Here is an 18,812-nt window from a genome sequence, read left to right as displayed (position 1 = left end):
AGGTAGACTTGTATACATTGTATATACACTGTATATACTATATCCTTGTATCCTTCCGTCTGTCAAAAGTTATTTCTGTCGTCTACTCAATTCTATCCCACAAATGTTCAGGCAGCATCAACTGCATACAAAGTCTAGTATTAACAAGAGACTGTGCATTTTAGCAGAAATTGTGTTTTAAATATAGCAATGCTTGGTATATCCTTGTCCTGGTAGTTATAATGGCTACATTTACTGAGCAGCACTGAGCCTGGTACTCTACTAAATACTTTACATACATCATCTTACTCAATCCTCACAAACTTTACGATATCAAAACTAGTGTTTTCCCTTTCAGGGAGTCTTTGCCCTTGGGAGGCTTACACATATACAAGAACAAATGCATAGTAAAATACAACTTTAAAAAGATTCATTGTGTTGTTAATTCCAATTTCTGAAGCAAATAAGACTGTTAGGACAAAAAGGAAAATTATTCCTTTACAAAAAGAAAAAACAAATCATATTACTAATTGGTATCCTATTCTTCAGATTTATAGACTCAAGGTACTAAGAAAAACAGAGAAACTTTCTAATGTGCTTGAAGTTGTAGATAAGGTAAACTAGGGGCTTGCCTGAGGTCACAGGGAAAGTTAGAGGCAGAGCTGAAAAATGTGGTTTAGTACAGAATATGCTTTGTCCTGCCCCTCCTCACTATGCCTCCGAGCCAGGCAAAGGTTCATGCTTTGATCATACCTGTCTAACGTGTACCTACTACCGCTCTCATGTAATGTAAGTTTCTTTTATCTGCCAAACCAGTGCAGACTAGGATTTTATAAGACGTATGCAAAAAATATGTAATATAAAATGCAAATAAATGAAAGGTAGTAGACTGGCAACACTCACAGTGTTCCTTAAAAGTCAGAATACAAATGCTTTTAGCAGGGGCCTCTGCTCTCTGGTGCTACTGCCCTCCCTGGAAATATTTTATACTTGCTGCTTCACTCAGTTAAGTTGCCTCTAGCCTCTATTGTCACATGAGTCAATGTGCCATTTTCAAGGCACTGGACACACCAAGAACCTCAGCCAATTTACACAACCCCCAAAGACCAATCAATACTGACCACTGCCCCCAAAGCCCTTCTTGTGGATGACGAGTTTGTAGACCTTTGTTGTTCTCATCTTGTACTGTTGTTTCCTTCAGCTGTTCCAAGCTTGGGGGAGAGAAGTCATCTTGCCTCTCTGCCACTGAAACACAAAAAGGCTAGAATGTCAGACTTTTCCTTGCAATTGCTCTTTGATTTTAGGCTATTAAATATACTGGTATTGTTCAGAGGAGAGGTAGCACCAACCCTTGGATGAAATCACTCCTCCAATTACAAGGAGGGCTAGAGGACAAAACAGAATCTGGGAACTAAAGGAAATTCGGGCCAGGGTCTGTTCCAACCTCCAAGAAGATATTCTATCACACCCTAAAGGGAAAACCTGTATTAAATTGGGCACTCACTGCCTTGTCTCTAACTAAAGCAATAACACCCAAATACTAAAGAGATCTTGGAAGAGGTTAGCGCACTCATTTTGTAGATGAAGAAAGGGTGGGCCAGAGCAAGGGACTTGCCCAAGGTCACTCAGACACTGGGACACTCCCACCGTTCACGTTTCGCAGTCAGGGTCCTGGACAAGGAGAGGATAAACAGGAGGAAGGCAGGGCTTCGTTCCCTGAATGTCCATCTGTACAAACTCTCAGCGGCTCCTCCTTCCCACCCTCATTTCACAGCTGCGACCACTAAAGCTCAGAGAGGCACGGAGAATTGTCGAAGATCACACAGCAGGATGGGGAGTGGGGTCAGGACTCGAACCTGGGCCACCACCCCCTCCCTCATACTCCACAAGCCCGGGCCCGGAGAGCAACCCCACTCACCCGCAGCTCCGGAGCCCCTTCCCTCTTCAGGCCGGGGCTCCGAGGGCCGGACCCTCCCGCGGTCCCCCGTGCCTCCGCTGGACGCCCCGCCTTCGCCCCCACAGTCCCTGCGGCTTCCGTGCCCAAGCTCAAAGCTCCTGCCGGCCCGCCCCGGCCACAGAGCGCTCACCTGAGAACCCGCGCAGCACCGGTGGCTCCGCCCCGGGGCCCCGCCCCCCTTCCCGCCCACACGCCCCGGGCCGCTCTGGCCCGGCCTCCGCCTCATCTCGGTGTCCGCGCCACTTCCCCATCCGGGGCTCCCGCCAGGGGCGGGGCGTCGCGTGTGGCCTCTAGCTCCCGCTGTCCGCTGCGTTTCCCGCTTGCTGGCCCGACGGCAGAAAGGAAATCCTTTTCTTCCCAGACATTCTCAGATAGATCCATGCCGAAGAGCTTCGTTTCCGATTTAGTGATCCCCCAACAGGGCAAACTCAGGCGAGTCTCCCCGGATCTGTAAACGAAGTTGTGGACCCTCGCCTGGCCTCACGGGGCTACTGAGAAGCACTAAATAGTTTCTGCGAGAACTTTTGTAAAATGCAAAGGGCTGAGCACTTGCGACTTAGTGCAATGGACCCTGCTGGGAAGTATTCACTTTGGGGTGTGCCTTTCAAATCCCTCGAAAGCCCAAATGAATTCCGTTCCTCCCTGGTTATTAATAAGAGCTACTGTAACTTTCACAGACATTCTTATAAAATGGTCACATCCCTATTAGGTGGCAGGTACTGTTGTATTTCACAAAAGGTAAACAGGCAGGGGACACGAAACTCCTCAGAAGGAAGCAAGGATGGGTCCTGTCCCAGTCGAGTCTAACTTGGCTCTGAAGGCTGAGCTTTTAACCAGCATCCTCCTCTCACACCCAGGAGCTCAGCCTAAGCCCCTGTCAGAACATCTTTCAGTTCTCAAGAAGAAAATCAAAGCTGTGTGGGCTGTGCCAGAAACTCGCCAAGGGCTCCTAACAAGTTGCCAGCTCCATCTAATTGACACGGTTTTTGGAAATTTTTTGAATGTTTAAATTAAAAAACGCATACCACAAAGGAGACGGGAGTGGGCGAAGGCAGGGGAGGGGAGGGCTGAAGACAAGAGCTTCCTTAAGCATCCATACTTTTACTTTAGGATTCAGAAGTTTAAAAAACTATAAAATAATTGTAATTTTCTATAAAAGTAAAAACATGTAATCAGGTAGACCGCAACAGTTGCAAAAACTTTCAGTGATAAAATGTTAACTATAAAAGATTTTAATGTTGCTAATTCGGGGGAGGGGAAACTTTCAGATCCCTCTGACTTTTGTTAGCAGCAGTGGCTGGTGGGAAGTCCTTCCATCCCAGAAGGACTAATGGGATTCTCTCTCCCTGGCCCTCAAGGAAATTTGATTCCATCTCCTGAGAGATGTCTATAATTGGTGTCCTATCTTAGAACTGCAAATATTTCACTTTTTAATTTGGCAAAAACGTGTAAGAAACCTTGACGGGGGCGCCTGGGTGGCTCAGTTGCTTAAGTGTCTCCCTTCAATTCAGGTCCTGATCCTGGATCCAGACCCTCATCAGGCTCTCTGCTCAGTGGGGAGACTGCTTCTCCCTCTCCCTCTGCCTGCCACTCTGCCTACTTGTGCTCTCCTTGTCAAATAAATAAATTTTAAAAAACAAAAAACAAACAAAAACCTTCATAGGTTTTGACCTTTTAAAAAATTGTCAAAGGCGGGTGCCTGGGTGGCTCAGTCGGTTAAGTGACTGCCTTTGGCTCAGGTCATGATCCCGGAGTCCCGGGATCGAGTCCCACATCGGACTCCCTGCTCAGTGGGGAGTCTGCTTCTCCCTCTGACCTTTCTCGCTCTCATTCTCACTCTCTCAAATAAATAAATAAAATCTTAAAAATAATAAAAAAATTGTCAAAGGCTGGTCAAGGTTAGTGACAGCTGGAGTAGTTAGTTCCTGGACTGGGGATCTGGTCTAGGGGATCCTTGATTCTAAGATCACTGTGCTACAACCACCTGCACAATAGCCTGTTTTTGGCAGCATGGCTTTGCACCAAATTCTCTTTTCTCAATTTTCTCCCTTGTCAGATGGAAATAAGAAGTACATGTATTTTCTCGTTCAGAAAGTGAGGACCAAATGAAATGAGGAACATGTTACATTAGGTTTTTCAAATTAAAAGAATTTAAAATGCTATATATAAAAGCAGAATATTATTGACAAGTATGGAATTGATTAGGAAACTGGCTCTCCTCAACTTTCAGGGGATTGAATGTTATATATGCTATTTCTTTTGGACCTCTTTGTGCCTAATACAGAGCTAGGAGCAGAGTTGGGACTAGGGTGAGGTGAGTAAGGTTAGTGAGACACTTGCCTTTATTTTTTTTTTTTAAGATTTTATTTATTTGAGAGAGAGAGAATGAGAGAGACAGAAAGCACATGAGAGGGGGGGAGGGTCAGAGGAAGAAGCAGACTCCCTGCCAAGCAGGGAGCCCGATGCGGGACTCGATCCAGGGACTCCAGGATCACGACCCGAGCCGAAGGCAGTCGCTTAACCAACTGAGCCACCCAGGCACCCGAGACACTTGCCTTTAGAGCACAAAATATTAACGAGATGTCAAAAAAGCTCAGGGAACAAGATAATATTTGAAATAATTTTTAAAAATAAAAATTAATACAAAAATCCACTATTAACAAAATATCACATTAAAAAAAAGAACAAGATCAGGGCTCTTGGGTGGCTCAGTCAGTTGGGCATCCAACTCTTGACTTCAGCTCAGGTAATGATCTCAGGGTTGTGGGATTGAGCCCTGTGTCAGGCTCCGCACTGGGCGGGGGGGAGTCTGCTTGAGGATTCTCTCTCTCTCTCTCCCTTTGCCCCTCCCCCCTTAAACAAATAAATAAATATTTTAGGGCACCTGGGTGGCTCAGTTGGTTAAGCGACTGCTTTTGGCTCAGGTCATGATCCTGGAGTCCCAGGATCGAGTCCCGCCTTGGACTCCCTGCTCGGCAGGGAGTCTGCTTCTCCCTCTGACCCTCCCCCCTCTCATGTACTCTCTCTCTCTCATTCTCACTCTCTCAAAATAAATAATAAATAAATCTTTAAAAAAATAAATATTTTAAAATAAAAAAGACAAGATCAACAATGGTGCTGAGCAGTCATGCTAGAGCCTGAGGCAAAAAGACAAACCAGTAATACTGGGTTTCTCAGATCCCTTTCTATAGGCAGGTAGTTGCCTGAGAAAGCACTGGACAATGTGGATACTGTAAAGGTAGAAATGTTTTAAAGTGAATTTCTAGTTAAATCATCCCAGTACCATCTGTAGTAGCCTATGTATGAATTGTACACATATACAGATGATCTATGCACTCACAGCCTGTAAAATAATAGAGTTGGCATTTGGGTTTATATACCTCCAGCCCTGACCACAAGTGGGAAAACCACTATCTTGGCCAAAATGGTTCACATGTTGACTGGCTCAAAGATATCCTGATCAAAGAAGAGAGAATTAAAATCTCCCATAAACCTCCAAACCTCTAGTTCTATAGTCAGCCAGGTTGATAAGGTCCAAAAAGCAACAGATTTCTGTATTTAATACAAGGCTGTGTGATTTGGATCAAGTTGACTCTATTCTCTGAACTTCCTTAAATTCCCCCCCTTTTATTTATTTATTTATTTTTTAAAGATTTTATTTATTTATTTGAGAGAGAGAGAATGAGAGATAGAGAGAGAATGAGAGATAGAGAGCACGAGAGGGAAGAGGATCAGAGGGAGAAGCAGACTCCCTGCCGAGCAGGGAGCCCGATGCGGGACTGGATCCCGGGACTCCAGGATCATGACCTGAGCCGAAGGCAGTCGTTTAACCAACTGAGCCACCCAGGCGCCCAAATTCCCCCCTTTTAAAAAAATATTTATTTATCTGACAGAGAGTGCACGCAACTCTGGGGCACAACACAGGCTCAATCCCAGGACACTGAGATCATGACCTGAGCCAAAATCAAGAGTTGGACACTTAATCGCCTGAGCCACCCAGGTGCTCCTTTGATTCCCTTTTGAATAAACCTTGTTTCCTTCCTTCAAATGTCTGTTGAACATTTACCTGTGCCCAACACCATGTTAGGTGCTGACCACAGAATGATCAACAAGCATGGGAAGGGACAGATGATGAACTAATCAATAAATAGATGGAACATGACAATTTCAGCCAGTGTTTAAGCCATGAAAATATTAAAACAAGATGTCTTGCAGGACAGGAGGCAGAGGTGCCTTTTAGATTTAGTGGTCAGTGTGATTAGAAGGAGCAGGGCACTGACATGACCTAACACACTGATTCAAGTTATAAAAATATCTCCTGGGCTGCCAGAGAGAGTCCCCTAGAATTGCAGCCATTCGGGCCGGGAAAATAGTGGACTGGATCAGGGCAGCAGCAGTGGAGACAATGGGCCCTATGGTTCAATAGGTGCTGGGGCAAAACGTGTGTTCCCCTTTAAGAATCCTAACCGCAGGGGCCGGGCAGAGGGCTGCTAGGGCAGGCCCAGGGCCGGAGGCTGGACGGGGGAAGAGCCGCCCCTAAGATTGCGCGCGCGCCATGCGGGGGCGGGACTTGGGGGAGCCCGCATGGCTGGCTCGGGCCCCGGATGAGGAAGTGCGGGGTGGGGGTGGGGGGGTGCGAGAAGGAAGAAAACCATAGAGACGAAGAGGCGGTGGCGGCTGGAGCGCCCCCGGGCTCTCTCGGCTCGGTAGGCTCAGGTAGCTTTGGCGGCGACGGGGCTGCGGCTGCAAAGGTCGGGCTGGCGGGGCGAGCGCAGGCCGCGGAGCAGGCCTCAGGGTAAGAGGCCGGGGGCGGGAAGGCTTCGGGCGCAGCCGCCCCGCCCCACTCCACCCTGAGGGGACCCTCCGCCTGGCGTTGAAGGCTGAGGGGGGGCCCGGGGCCCCCTCCCTCTTGGGGCGCTGAAGGGAACGGAGGCTGCTTTGCGGGCGGCGGAACGACCGGGGGAGAGGGAGGAGACCAGGCCCCGCGTCGCGAGGGGGAAACGGCTTCTCCCGAGTCATGGCTCCGACGGGGGAGAGATAATCTTCAACCTCGATACGGCGGGGGACCCCCAACTTCTCGAGGAGGGCGACGCCCCTTGTTGTGGGCGTACACCCTTCCCCAGCTCCTGTGCGTTTGTCAGCGGCGCGATACCCGCTCCCGGGGTGTGAGAGGGCGATTCTAAACTTATTTCAGTAAGAGGGGTAGTAGCCCCTCAACAAGACCTTTCCCCCGATTGCTCAGCGCTCCCCAGATGAAGAGCGAGACTCAACTTGCCTAAAAGTGTGTGGGGGAGTCTTCCTTCCCTGTAAAAGAGAGACTTACCTTCTTTCTTTTATTTTTCACCTTTACCCCTAGATATAAAGAGGAAGACCCTGAATTTACTGTGTGGTATTAGAAGTCAGTCTCTTCCCCCCCCCCCACCCCCAATCACGTCCACCGACGGAGCCTCGCTTCTCTTCCCTCGAGTCTCTTGGTGTGCAATGAGCTCCTTTCCCTTGCACAGTTAAGAGCATGGCGTCTGGAATGTGGTAGTTGCAAGTCTGTCCCCCACTTCCCATCTTCGTGACCTTGGTTAGTTGTTTAACCTTTCTGAGTCTCAATTAGCCCATCTCTAATTTGGGTCCTTTTTGTGGAGCATTGTCTTGAGGGCTAAGGGAGAATTTGTGTAAGTGCTTAGGACATTAGTAAGCTTTTGGTAAATTGTTGCTGTCATTGTTACTTAATTTGCCGCTGCTGTTTTTGTTGTTGTTGTTTTTAAAGAAAGAAAACTAGTATCTTCCATAGAGACCCACATTTTTCCATGCATGCCTCCTCCCATCCCCACCCCCACATCACAGGTGTTCAACCCATCCTTTCTCACTGGAAAGGAGACTTCTCCCCACCCTTGGGTGGAGAAAGAGGCATGTTTACTCCCTTTAGATTCTTCCATGCTCCCCAAATTAACAAAAGAGGGCCTGAGAATGATCAAGAGAAAAGACTTTGTTTTTGGAAACAGGTCTATAGTCCAAGAGGGAGGGAGGACTGATACTAAAAGCCAGCCTTCCCTTTGTCCACAGAAGCTATCACTTCTTCCTGACTGGTTAGAGATATCCTCTCCCACTCCCCCTACCTGCTGTAGTGATTAAAAAGCTTCCTGCTATCTGCACACCTCCCCCTCCTCAAAGAGGGAGCTTCCAACTTCTTTTCTTTCTCTCCCAAGAAAAATAAGACTCTGTACCTTTGAGAGGAGGACTCTTTCCTGCAGTGTATTTAGAGTGGCACAGATGGTTTCCTTCTCTTCTTCCTTTGAAAAAGAAATGAAAATCTTTTATGCAGAAAGCCTTTGTCAGAAATCAGGAGCATTTTCGCTGTTTCACTCCCCACGTGGAGACAGAGGGATCCTTTTTCTGCATGCTAATAAAGGAAGGAAAAGGGAAACAGTGCTTGATGCTTTTGAGATTTCCTGCACACTCCATGTTGAAGAGCTGGGCCCTGTTTAGTATATAGACTTCCCTACCCGACTTTCTGTTTGTCTAGAGATCTCGTTAAAAGATTCTTCTTTCTCTGTCCCTCAAGAAGAGGCCCCTTCTCCGAATGCCCTCATGGAGGCATTGGCTACAGTGTCCGAATCTTGGAAAAGAAAGCCCCTTTCTCAAGGTGAAAGGAGTGTTGTGAACTTCTGAGGGCCTGATCGATTTTGTGAGTATTTGTCCCTTGACACAAGTGTGGCGGCACCCGGTGTTACTAACTGTTTCTCGTTTTGAGCAGCCCTTTTGCATTGGAATTAAAGGGAGGGGAGACCTTCAGACTGGGGATTATTGGGCACATGGTTTTCTGTTCTGCTGTTTTCTTTGTTTGATTCTTTTTTCTACATTTTACTCATTGCTGTAAACTTTGTACCCCCAGAACTTTTGTTTTAGGGAGTGAACTACTGAACTGAAAGGGCTACTTTGTCAAATTTTTAGTATTATAAAATGTATTCTAATGAGATTGAGAACTGCAGCAGTATATTTTCTTTTTTTCATGTTTTTGTTATTTGGTAGGATAGGAATTAACACTGCCACTAAGAAAAAGCTTTCCATCTTTTTTGTGTGTAAAGTGTTCTTAAATTACCTCCTATGCCTTGAGTGTCTGCAGTGGGGCTTAGTTGGAACTCTACCACCATTATTGGTATCTATAGATGTACTTTGAGAAACAGAGAAATAGAAAAGTTATCATTTTTTAAATTTTTTTTAAAGATTTTATTTATTTATTTGACAGAGAGAGAGACACAGCGAGAGAGGGAACACAGCAGGGGAAGTGGGAGAGGGAGAAGCAGGCTTCTTGCCGAGCAGGGAGCCTGATGCAGGGAGCCTGATGCAGGGCTTGATCCCAGGACCCTGGGATCATGACCTGAGCTGAAGGCAGACACTTAAAGTCCCACCCAGGCACCCCGCAAAGCTATCATTTAGGGTCATTGGATATTTATGAGTGGCAGGACCCTTTGCAGTTATTTTGTTTAACTTGTTCATTTTACATGTGAAAAACAAGCCCAGGAAAGTTAAGTGACACATTCAAGGCCATACAGCCGGCAGGATAGGGACCCTGGTCTCTCAATTCGGAGACTAGCAACTAGATTGCTTCCCAGCATCGCTGTTGGATTTGACATAGAAAGGTTTTGAGATGATTGTTCTCAATTCAAAAGAATTTTTTCTTTTATTGGGATAATTTACTGCATACTCCCTATAAATATGGGTCTTTTTTCAGGGATCAGTCCATTCCCTAAACAATCTAATTCTCATTTGTGTCATGGTAAAGATGACAAGCCAGTAGCAGCTGGTAAGAGTTGTTTGTGAATCTATGATTTATTTTTTGCTTTTACCTCAAACTGGATAATTATCCACTGTGCTCACCCAGTAGGTTGGTTATAAGTCATTAGTAAGGATTAAGCTATAAATCCCTCCCTTCATTTTATGAGCATATGTAACTCACTGTTTTCAAGTTTACTTAACGCTTTAATGTGAAAATTTTTATGGTTGAGGCAGAGAGCTGACATTTGGAAAGATACTGATAAAAATAAAAGGATAATACACTTACCAGTTATTCTTTATTCCTATTTGGATCTTGGGAAACTATTTTTTAAAATGTTTTAACAGAAGAAATACATATTTACTGTAAAAAAAAGTAACAACGTATAAGTTGTTTGTGATCTTCTCACTCAGGGTAGTACTGTTAATATTTGGATTATATTCTTTCAAACAGTTTTCCTACGTTCATATTTTACCAAAATAAAAGAGTTTTGATGTTAGTTTGATAAACTATCCCAGGCAGCCTTCTTTGTAGAGTTATGTTTCTCTACACCATCATTTTAATTGTTCCAGCGTATTTAGAAATTTAATTTTAAAGAACTTGAATGTCTTGTTAACATTTTGTTCTGTTCCTGCAGTCTGTAACATTACCAATATTTTGATAGATAGCTAAAATAAGAGTTTGGTGGTGCAAGCTAGTGAGCTGAGAATAATTTTAATCTGCTGCTCTAGACTTATATCTAAATATTACTTCAACTCTGATGGTTCCAGCCGAGACACTCCCTGTTCTGGGTGATTCAACTGCAGATACTGCTCAGAAACTCAAGGACCCAGGATGGGGCAAGGAGAAAAGGAGAGAAGTCTGTTTTGCTTCAACAGCCAATGTCCTTAGTTGTTTCCAGGTTGAAAATTCTTAGAATTATTACCAAATTACCAAACAGAAGATTCAAGAGGTGTTTGGCTTTTGTAAATTGGAAGTTATTTGCGGGGAACCAAAGCTTTAAAATTCTGTTTTGACCAATGCCAGTTTACAGCACAGATGCATGCATAAGAAATGTAACAGCACTGTTTTCCTTGAAGAATATTTGGAACCAGTCTATGTGATTATTAATACTGCCTCTTCATGATGCAGATCTGTTTAGTAAATGTGTGTTTGTGCATGATCCTGTGTTTAGAACAAATCTTGAATTAAGGCCAGGGGGATGGAAAGGAGCGGGATTTGTTAGAGACATTGCAGGAGTTGAGAACGTGGGCTACAAGTGCTAATGGAACAACAGGTGGAAGGTCAGATGTAGTTGTTTCTGGGGGTTCAAGTCTGAGCTCTAGAATAATGAGGGTGTTGTTCCTGAGAGAGGCAACAGGATAAAAAATAAACATGTAAGTTTACTGAGAACATCTTATTCATCTTTGTTTCTCATAGCTGTTTGTATGTAGTAAGACTCAATTATTCATTGGGTTGAATGGGTTCTATCTTAGACATGTGAAGTTTGGGAGGGGTACCACCCTTATAAATGAAACATAGGTCAGGAATTTGAGAAAAGATGGGGGCTGGGGACAGGTGTTTTTGTTTTAAATCAGCTTTGAGATATAATTTGCGTGTCGTACAGTTCACCGACTTAAATTGTACAATGTAGTGATTTTTAGCATAGTCACAGAGTTGTGTAACCATCACTACAATCACTATTAGGACATTTTTATTGCCCCCCAAAGAAACTCTATTAGCAGTCACTCCTAGTTTTTCCAGCTCTCACTAAGGATCCGCTAATTCACTTCCCAACTCCATAGATTTGCCTACTCTGGGTATTTTATATGTATGAGAACTTATATGGTTCTTTGTAACTGGTGTGTTTTACTTACCATAATATCATCAAGGTTCATCCATGTTGTATCACAAATCAGTGTTTCCTTCCTTTTTACAACCAAGTGATAATCCATTGTACGGATGTACCACGTTGTTTATCCATTCATCAGTTGATGGACGTATAAGATGTTTCCATTTTTTGGCTATTGTGAATAGTGCTGCTCTGAACATTTGTGTACTAGTTTTTGTGCATATATACCTAGGAGTGGAATTGTTGGCTCATGTGGTCACCTATACTTAAAGGGACAGTTTTGAGTCATCTACATAGAAAGGCTGCAAAAACAGTGAGGTCATCAGAAAAGTGAAGCCTGAGAGGTGTGTCAAGGATTAAACTTTTTTTTTTATTTAAAGATTTTATTTATTTATTCAACAGAGAGAGACATAATGAGAGAGGGAACACAAGCAGGGGGAATGGGAGAGGGAGAAGCAGGCTTCCCACGGAGCAGGGAGCCCGATGTGGGGCTCAATCCCAGGACCCTGCAATCATGACCTGAGCCGAAGGCAGACTCTTAATGACTGAGCCACCCAGGCGCCCCAAGGATTAAACTTTTGAGAACACTCATACCTTAGTGGCGGGTAAGGGGGAGGAGCTCTTGAGCACGTAGTGGCAAGAGACCCAGGGAGCTGATCTCCATCAACAAACCTGCTCTTCTACAGTATCCTTTCCTGCACTTACTCTTCTGGTCTGTATGTGGTGTTATAACCAAAAACTTAATTGTATCTGTTGTTGGGAAAGGGAAACTGAACCAAATGAAAATGAGCACCTCCTCCCCTTTTTTGGCATCCAGTAGCAATTCTACTTTAGCTGTTAACCCCCACATGCACATACAGACACTAAGTGGCCTAAAATCTAAAGTACCTCTAAAAATATCCAAGAACTAGAGGAGAAAGGGGAAGATTGTAGCTCCAGAAAGGATACATTTTTGTCAGCACCATTTATGAAAGTGTCTCATTTGATTCTCACCATACTTCTGGACACAACAGTTTCTCTCTCCTTGCTGCTTTTTTGGATTCAGATTTTTTCAGCAGCCTTCCTGTGTTCTCTAAACTTAATGAACCAACAGTCTGATTTCCTATAATTTCTAGTATTTAAATTAGTAGTGTCATGTTATATACTTTTACCTTTGGGGAAGAGTCCTTCAAAACATTAAGGACACCCAGTGGATGAAAGCATAGGAACGTGAGTAAGTAAACTATCCACCACAGGTTGGAAAACCAGAAGAAAGGCAGAATGGTCCAAAGTGAAAGGACCTGTCATCTGTCCCACCTCAGCCTCCAGCTTCAGTCTTGATAGCACAGGTCAATGGATGGGATCTTCTGTGCAAGGAGGAAAGATTGTAAACCCAGGAATAATCAAGGAGCAGGTGCTTCTTGACCTGGAGGTAGAGCAGTGCCTTTTGTATAAGTGACATAGGCTCCCCCCAGAAAATCAGGGCAGGAATAGAGGCGGTCCAAGGAAACGGAATTGTAAAGATTTACATGGTGTATCGGAGAGTCCCTCCTGCTCAGAAATCTGAATGTGGTCAGTGGAGAAAAGGTGAGACAACTCAGCAGTCAAAACAGTTGGGTAGCCAGCAATGGATTTTGCTTGTATGTAATATGTTTATTTTGGGAAAAGATGGATGTTAGAAAGTGGTAGGAGTAGAAATCTGGCTTTCTGAACTATCGTTTCCTGTGTGCATTTTGGCCAAAGGGATTTGCCATCAATACCTCAAGTAAATCCTTGTTATGAACTCAGTTGCTAGAAAAGTCTCACCTTTTCTCTCCTTTTATTAGGATTAGGGAAAGCATCAAGAATGAAAGCATGTAGTATCTTATTTGGTTAACCAGTTTCCACCTTGGTCAGATCAAAGTGGGTTTTGTTGTGGAAACTGCACACATTTGGTAGACTAAAATGGAAAGGTTACCAATCAGGAAACTCTAGTTCCAAGCGTACCATTCCCTAGCTCTGTGTGTGTGTGTGTGTGTGTGTGTGTGTGTGTGTGTTTTAACTTTAATAATGTAGTTTTATGAACTACACAAATATACATATTTTAGCAAATAACTCATGTTTCCACTCTGCAGTGCAAGAGGTGGAACATTCCCAACACTGTGGAAGCCTCTTGGGTATCCCTCTCGCCCCCTCAGATAACCCTGTAATGTTTTAGGCAGGTCATTTTTACCTCTTCAGTGTGATGTTAGGATCTATAACAGGATGGTGACAGCTGCTCTACTTTGCTCACGGGGTTGCGAGAATCAAATTAGTTGTGTCTGTGAAGGCACTTGGAAAATCTCAAGATGCTGAATAAAAGAGAGGATTCTGCTGAAGGTCTGGTTTAGTAGTGTCTTGTGCCAGTCTGGGTAGACACAGCTCAAGTGTTTGGTAAGCAGTAAAGGAATGGAATTCTGTTGTCTCTAAACTTTCATAGAGAATTATTCTTGAGGAAAAGTCAGTATATTAAATTCCTCAGAATCCCTCAGTGTATGTTTATTCCGCAAGTATTTACTGAGTACCTTCTATGTGCCGAGCACCTCTCCCAAGGCAGTGGGGATAACAGCAGTGAACAAAACAGGCAAGGTTCATGCCCTGAAAACAAGTAGAAAATCATCTTTATCTTCTAATTTATATCATTTCCATCCTTGGATGCTCAGACATATCTTATTCTCATCTACATTTGCTGGCCCTCCAGGTTTAAATTGAGAATCGTTCATAAGGCAGTATTTGAATTGAGATTAGACAGATGTCTATTAAAGGTTTAAGGTATTTATTTTTCCACTAATTCACAGTCTTTAAGGAGGATGTTTTGGTGCCAGGTTGTTGTCAGCAATTGAGGTGGAAATTTTTTTGTCCTTATTTTAGCCAGTTTTAGCTGAAACAGCTTTCTTCTACCCTGCAAGGTTTTAAACTTTTATCCCTTCCTTTGATTTGTGTCAGGGTGAACCGTTTGATGTAAAAGACTTGACTCCATAATCTTCCATCTGCCCTAATGCTGTCATCCGGAGTAGAGACTCAGCCAGTTCCACTTGATTCCTCCATGTCTGCCGTGGTACAGGAATTATACTCTGAACTCCCAGTGAGTGTCTCCAAAGAGCTTCATGCTGACCCTGAGCCAAGTGTGATTCCAGATGTAAAACCTGGAGCCTCAAGCTCTCTTATAAGTCAGAGTAGGGCAGTGCCCTTGGAGCTGCAGAGGACTCGTGCGGAAAGTTGTTGTGAAGAAACTTCTGGCGCCTTGGATCATGGGGGTGAGCCTGGGCGGTGTGGGCTGGTGGACTCCACAGCAGGAGGTTCTGTGGCTTCTGGGATCTTGGATAGGGAAGAGAAAACCAAGAGCATGGAGCTAAAGGTCTTCAGAGATCAAGGGGACCAGGCGGAAATTGTAAGAGACCCCTGTGAGGGAGCAAAGGAAGACCCACATCAACATTCCACAGCTGCTGAAGAAAAGATCAGCCCAAGTCAGGTAAGACATGAGATCTCAATTCAGATGAGTGTGAATGACAGCTTTCCAGAGTAACACTTCACATGATAAAGTACAGATGCTGACAGGTAGCTTATGATTCGTTCTTGAAACATTTCAAAAATGTTGAGTTTGATGTTAACTTTCTTTTGATGATTTTTTAAAACATTTGTGTCACATCAGACACTTGAAGAGAGGAAGTGCTTATCTAATGAAAAAGTGTCACTTCTCTGAAGCAGCTACTGTATGTGGAATGTTGAGTCTTATGGTAGTCATGTGATATTTCTGCATCTGATTTTGAGAAATGATGGGTACTCATTCCTTAAGCTTTGGTAGCATCACAAGTAGGAGGGAGGGACATGTCACAGAAATATCTCTGAGGGACTCTGCTTACCCAGGTAGGGCTTCGTAGGATGGATACCCTAGAGGGATCTCCGTATTTCAGGAGCTGGTCCTTAGGTTTGCAGGTCCAGAAACTTGACTTTTATTTTTTAGTATATCAGAGGTTATCGTCTCCAAAGGACTGACCCATGCTAATCCACTTCATGAGAGACTATAAATCAGAAAGCTAGTTCTTTAATTCACAGTGAAAAGTAGAATCATTACTTTGTAGGAATGGTCACACTGGCTGGTCAGTATGTCTTCTCCCTGTAGGCAAGCCTACATGGGAAATCAAATCTCTCTCTGTAAGTGTGAAATGAGAGTAACAGGATTCAGGTAGGTAAAACTAATCGTTAGTGAGCTGTGATAGCCTGAGGAACCCAGACTCCTAAAGGAATATACCTGCCAAGTACACTAGAAAACTTACTTTCTCCTCTGGATGGTGCCTTAGACCAGGGTTCAGCAAACTTTTTTTCTGTACAGGACCATATAGTGAATATTTTAGACTTTGTAGGCCATAGGGTCTCTGTCAAACTACTCAGCTCTGCCCTTGTAGCATGAAAGCGGGCATAGATAATACATAAATGAATGAGTGTGGCTGTATATCAGTAAACCTTTTTTATAAACACAGGTGCTGGCCCGTGGGCTATAGTTTGCCAACCCCTACTCTAGACCCACAAATAAATTCATATTCCCGGGGCTTTCTGGGCTAAGCTCCATTTCCCCCCATATAAATATGTCATTAGTTTACACAGGTTACAGGGCAAAATTGATTGTTGTTAATAGGCTTCATACATTGACCGTAGTTAGGAATAGGTGAATCTTTAGATAGCAGTAATTAAGTAACATATCAGATTTTATGCTATGATAACCTACCTTTAAAAATATAAGTGAGGTAACAGATTCGGTATCTAAAAATTTCTTACTTCTTGATATGGTGGGCTCGGTCTAACAAGATAAAAATTTTCTGTAATTTACCTAAATCTTCATGTAATATTTGGTATAAAATAAAAGTACGTATGCATAAATTATTGAGTACATAATGGATACAGTACATATATATATATATATGCCTCCCAACCTAAGATCTAGAAAATTACTGTCCCTTTCTTCCTCCCAGCTCCACCAGAGATAAATACTATTTTGAGTTTTGTAAAGCGAAATGAAGTTTAATTGATACAAATGTAAGATTTTTTTACTTGGTTCCAAAAAGTGAACTTCATAAGTGAAAAAAAAAGCAAAAGTACTTTTGGAGAAACAAAAGAGCTATAGGCTTTAGCTAGTCAATTAGAACTGACTTTGTGGGATAGCCACCAAGAAAAGCCAATTTGCTCTTAAATGTACATTGACAGAAACGTGTTACCTGGACTGAGAACTTAGTAGCAGTTGTAGTCTGTTGTGTGTCGGTTAGTCTATAGTTAGAATATCACACTCACAGGCCCCTCTCCCCACCCCAGCACTCAGATAAGCTCAAGAGGCCCTCGGGGTGGGGAGGACAGAGGGAAAGCAAGGAATGTGTCAGGGTTGGGGTCACTGGCCAAAGTGGATCCTGTCCCGTCCTCCCCATGCTGAGCCTGGTGTCACATGTATCAGGTGTAGGAAGAGTATAGAAAACCAGAAATGCATTCATGATAAAGAATTCACACTAATGACAAAATTTGAAAATTCACCATTAGAGGCCAATTGCTTGGGTGTGTCCTATGAAAGAAGAATCAAGAGACGCCTTCAAGAATTTGGAAAGCTGTCAAGCAGAAGTGGTTCTGTTGGGCACAGTTAGGCTCCGTAAAAGACATAGTGATAGCTCAGTCGTTCTGAGGTCACAGGACCCTTTGAAAATCTGAATGACTGCTGCAGATCTCAGAAAAGCAGACTACTATTTCAGAAGGTTTGCAGAGCCCGGACATCCTTGGACATCAATATAAGAATTCTTGCTAGATTGGCAAAACACCACAAACAGACAAAACAATTGATGAATTAGGAGAACATTTTGCAATATATATCACAGATAAAGGACTTATCTCTCTAATATATAAAGAAGTCTCTCTTTTTTAAAAAAGGTTTTATTTATATGAGAGAGAGTACACAAGCACAGGGACTGGCAGAGGGAGAGGAAGAAGCAGGCTCCCTGCTGAGCCGGGAGCCCAGTGCAGGGCTTAATCCCAGGACCCTGGGATCATGACCTGAGCCAAAGGCAGACACTTAACCAACTGAGCCACCCAGGCACCCCATAAAGAACTCTTTTTTTTTTTAAAGATTTTTTTTTTTTAAAGATTTATTTATTTGACAGAGAGAGACGCAGTGAGAGAGGGAACACAAGCAGGGGGAGTGGGAGAGAGAGAAGCAGGCTTCCTGCTGAGCAGGGAGCCCGATGCAGGGCTCCATCCCAGGACCCTGGGATGGTGACCTGAGCCGAAGGCAGATGCTTAACGACTGAGCCACCCAGGCGCCCCTTAAGATTTTATTTTTAAGTAAACGCTACACCCAGTGTGGAGTTCGAATTTACAACCCTGAGACCAAGAGTCATATGCTCTACTGACCAAGCCAGCCAAGCACCCCACTAATATATAAAGAACTCTTAGATTGAGGAATGGAAAACCCAATAGAAAAATGAAGGAAAGACTTGAATAGATGATTCATTTGTGTACGTGTGTGTGTGTTCGTGTGCTTGTTCTTAAACACATGAAGAGATGGGTCAACCTTACTTATAATTAGAGAAATGTAATTTTAAACAGTTGAAATACCACTTTTTACCTATTAGACTGCAGAAAATGAAAAATTATAACAACATAGCTGCTTGGCAAGGCTGTGAGGAAAAAGGTGTTCTCACAGGTTGCTGGTGTCTACTGATAAGACCTTTCAGAAGAGGAATTTGGCTGCACCTAACCAGAAAGCATATGCTCTGACCTGTTGACCTAACATTCTAATTTCTAGGAATCTACCCTGAATATATACCTCCAAATTATAGAAATACATATACTCAAAGTTACTGTTTGCAGCATTGCAAAATGTTGGAAGCAACCTAAATGTTCACATATAGGAGAAAGGTTGAATAAACCATAGTGTATGGTACATCTATACATGGAACACTATGCACCTGTAATAAAGAATTAAGGATTTCCATGTACCAATATGGCATGATTTCCAGGTGTGTCATGGCTCTCCAAGACTACCTACAGGTTTGGGGATTCCCTGGAACTCACAGGACTCAGCACATGGTCATATTTGTAGCTAAGATTAATTGTAACAAAGGATATAAAGCAGTCAGCAAAGGGGAAGAATGCTGCAAAGTCCAGAAGATCTCAGGTGCTAGCTTCCAAGAGTCCTCTCCCACTGTAGTTACATACACACACATAACAGCCTTCTCCAGGAACAAACTGACAACACATGTGAAATGTGGTCTACCATGGAAGCTTTTTAGAACCCAGGGTTT

The 18,812-nt window shown here is 43.6% G+C and overlaps 2 protein-coding genes across 16 annotated transcripts in view; one reads left to right on the top strand and one right to left on the bottom strand.

Annotated features, from left to right (window-relative positions):
- The window catches only part of DEPDC5 (DEP domain containing 5, GATOR1 subcomplex subunit), a 122,003-nt gene extending 119,889 nt beyond the window's left edge, over positions 1 to 2,114 (bottom strand). For 9 of the 10 annotated variants that reach the window (XR_012376442.1, XM_025858126.2, XM_025858128.2 and 6 more), the window contains exons 1-2: positions 1,898 to 2,056; positions 1,101 to 1,224 (exon numbers count right to left, since the gene is read on the bottom strand). Coding sequence is in view for 9 of the 10 variants with exons in the window: in XM_025858126.2 (XP_025713911.1) it covers positions 1,101 to 1,158 (58 nt within the window). In the remaining variant the exon portion in view is untranslated. The other variant, XM_073886868.1, reaches the window with a different exon arrangement.
- Positions 2,115 to 6,570: 4,456 nt separating this feature from the next.
- PRR14L (proline rich 14 like) overlaps positions 6,571 to 18,812 on the top strand; it is a 55,336-nt gene continuing 43,094 nt past the window's right edge. The window contains exons 1-4 of one of the 6 annotated variants that reach the window (XM_073886844.1): positions 6,572 to 6,731; positions 7,293 to 7,508; positions 8,493 to 8,615; positions 14,479 to 15,004. In XM_073886844.1, the coding sequence (XP_073742945.1) occupies positions 14,531 to 15,004 (474 nt within the window). In that variant the 5' untranslated portion in view covers positions 6,572 to 6,731; positions 7,293 to 7,508; positions 8,493 to 8,615; positions 14,479 to 14,530. Of the gene's footprint in view, positions 6,732 to 7,292; positions 7,509 to 8,492; positions 8,616 to 14,478; positions 15,005 to 18,812 lie in introns of all 6 variants that reach the window. The other 5 variants (XM_025858062.2, XM_073886845.1, XM_025858061.2 and 2 more) reach the window with 5 other exon arrangements.

Source organism: Callorhinus ursinus, unplaced genomic scaffold (assembly GCF_003265705.2).
Source record: "Callorhinus ursinus isolate GAN/ISIS: 27379988/994484 unplaced genomic scaffold, GSC_fseal_2.0 scaffold72, whole genome shotgun sequence".
Lineage (NCBI taxonomy): Eukaryota > Metazoa > Chordata > Mammalia > Carnivora > Otariidae > Callorhinus > Callorhinus ursinus.
This window is presented reverse-complemented; position numbering and strand designations above follow the sequence as displayed.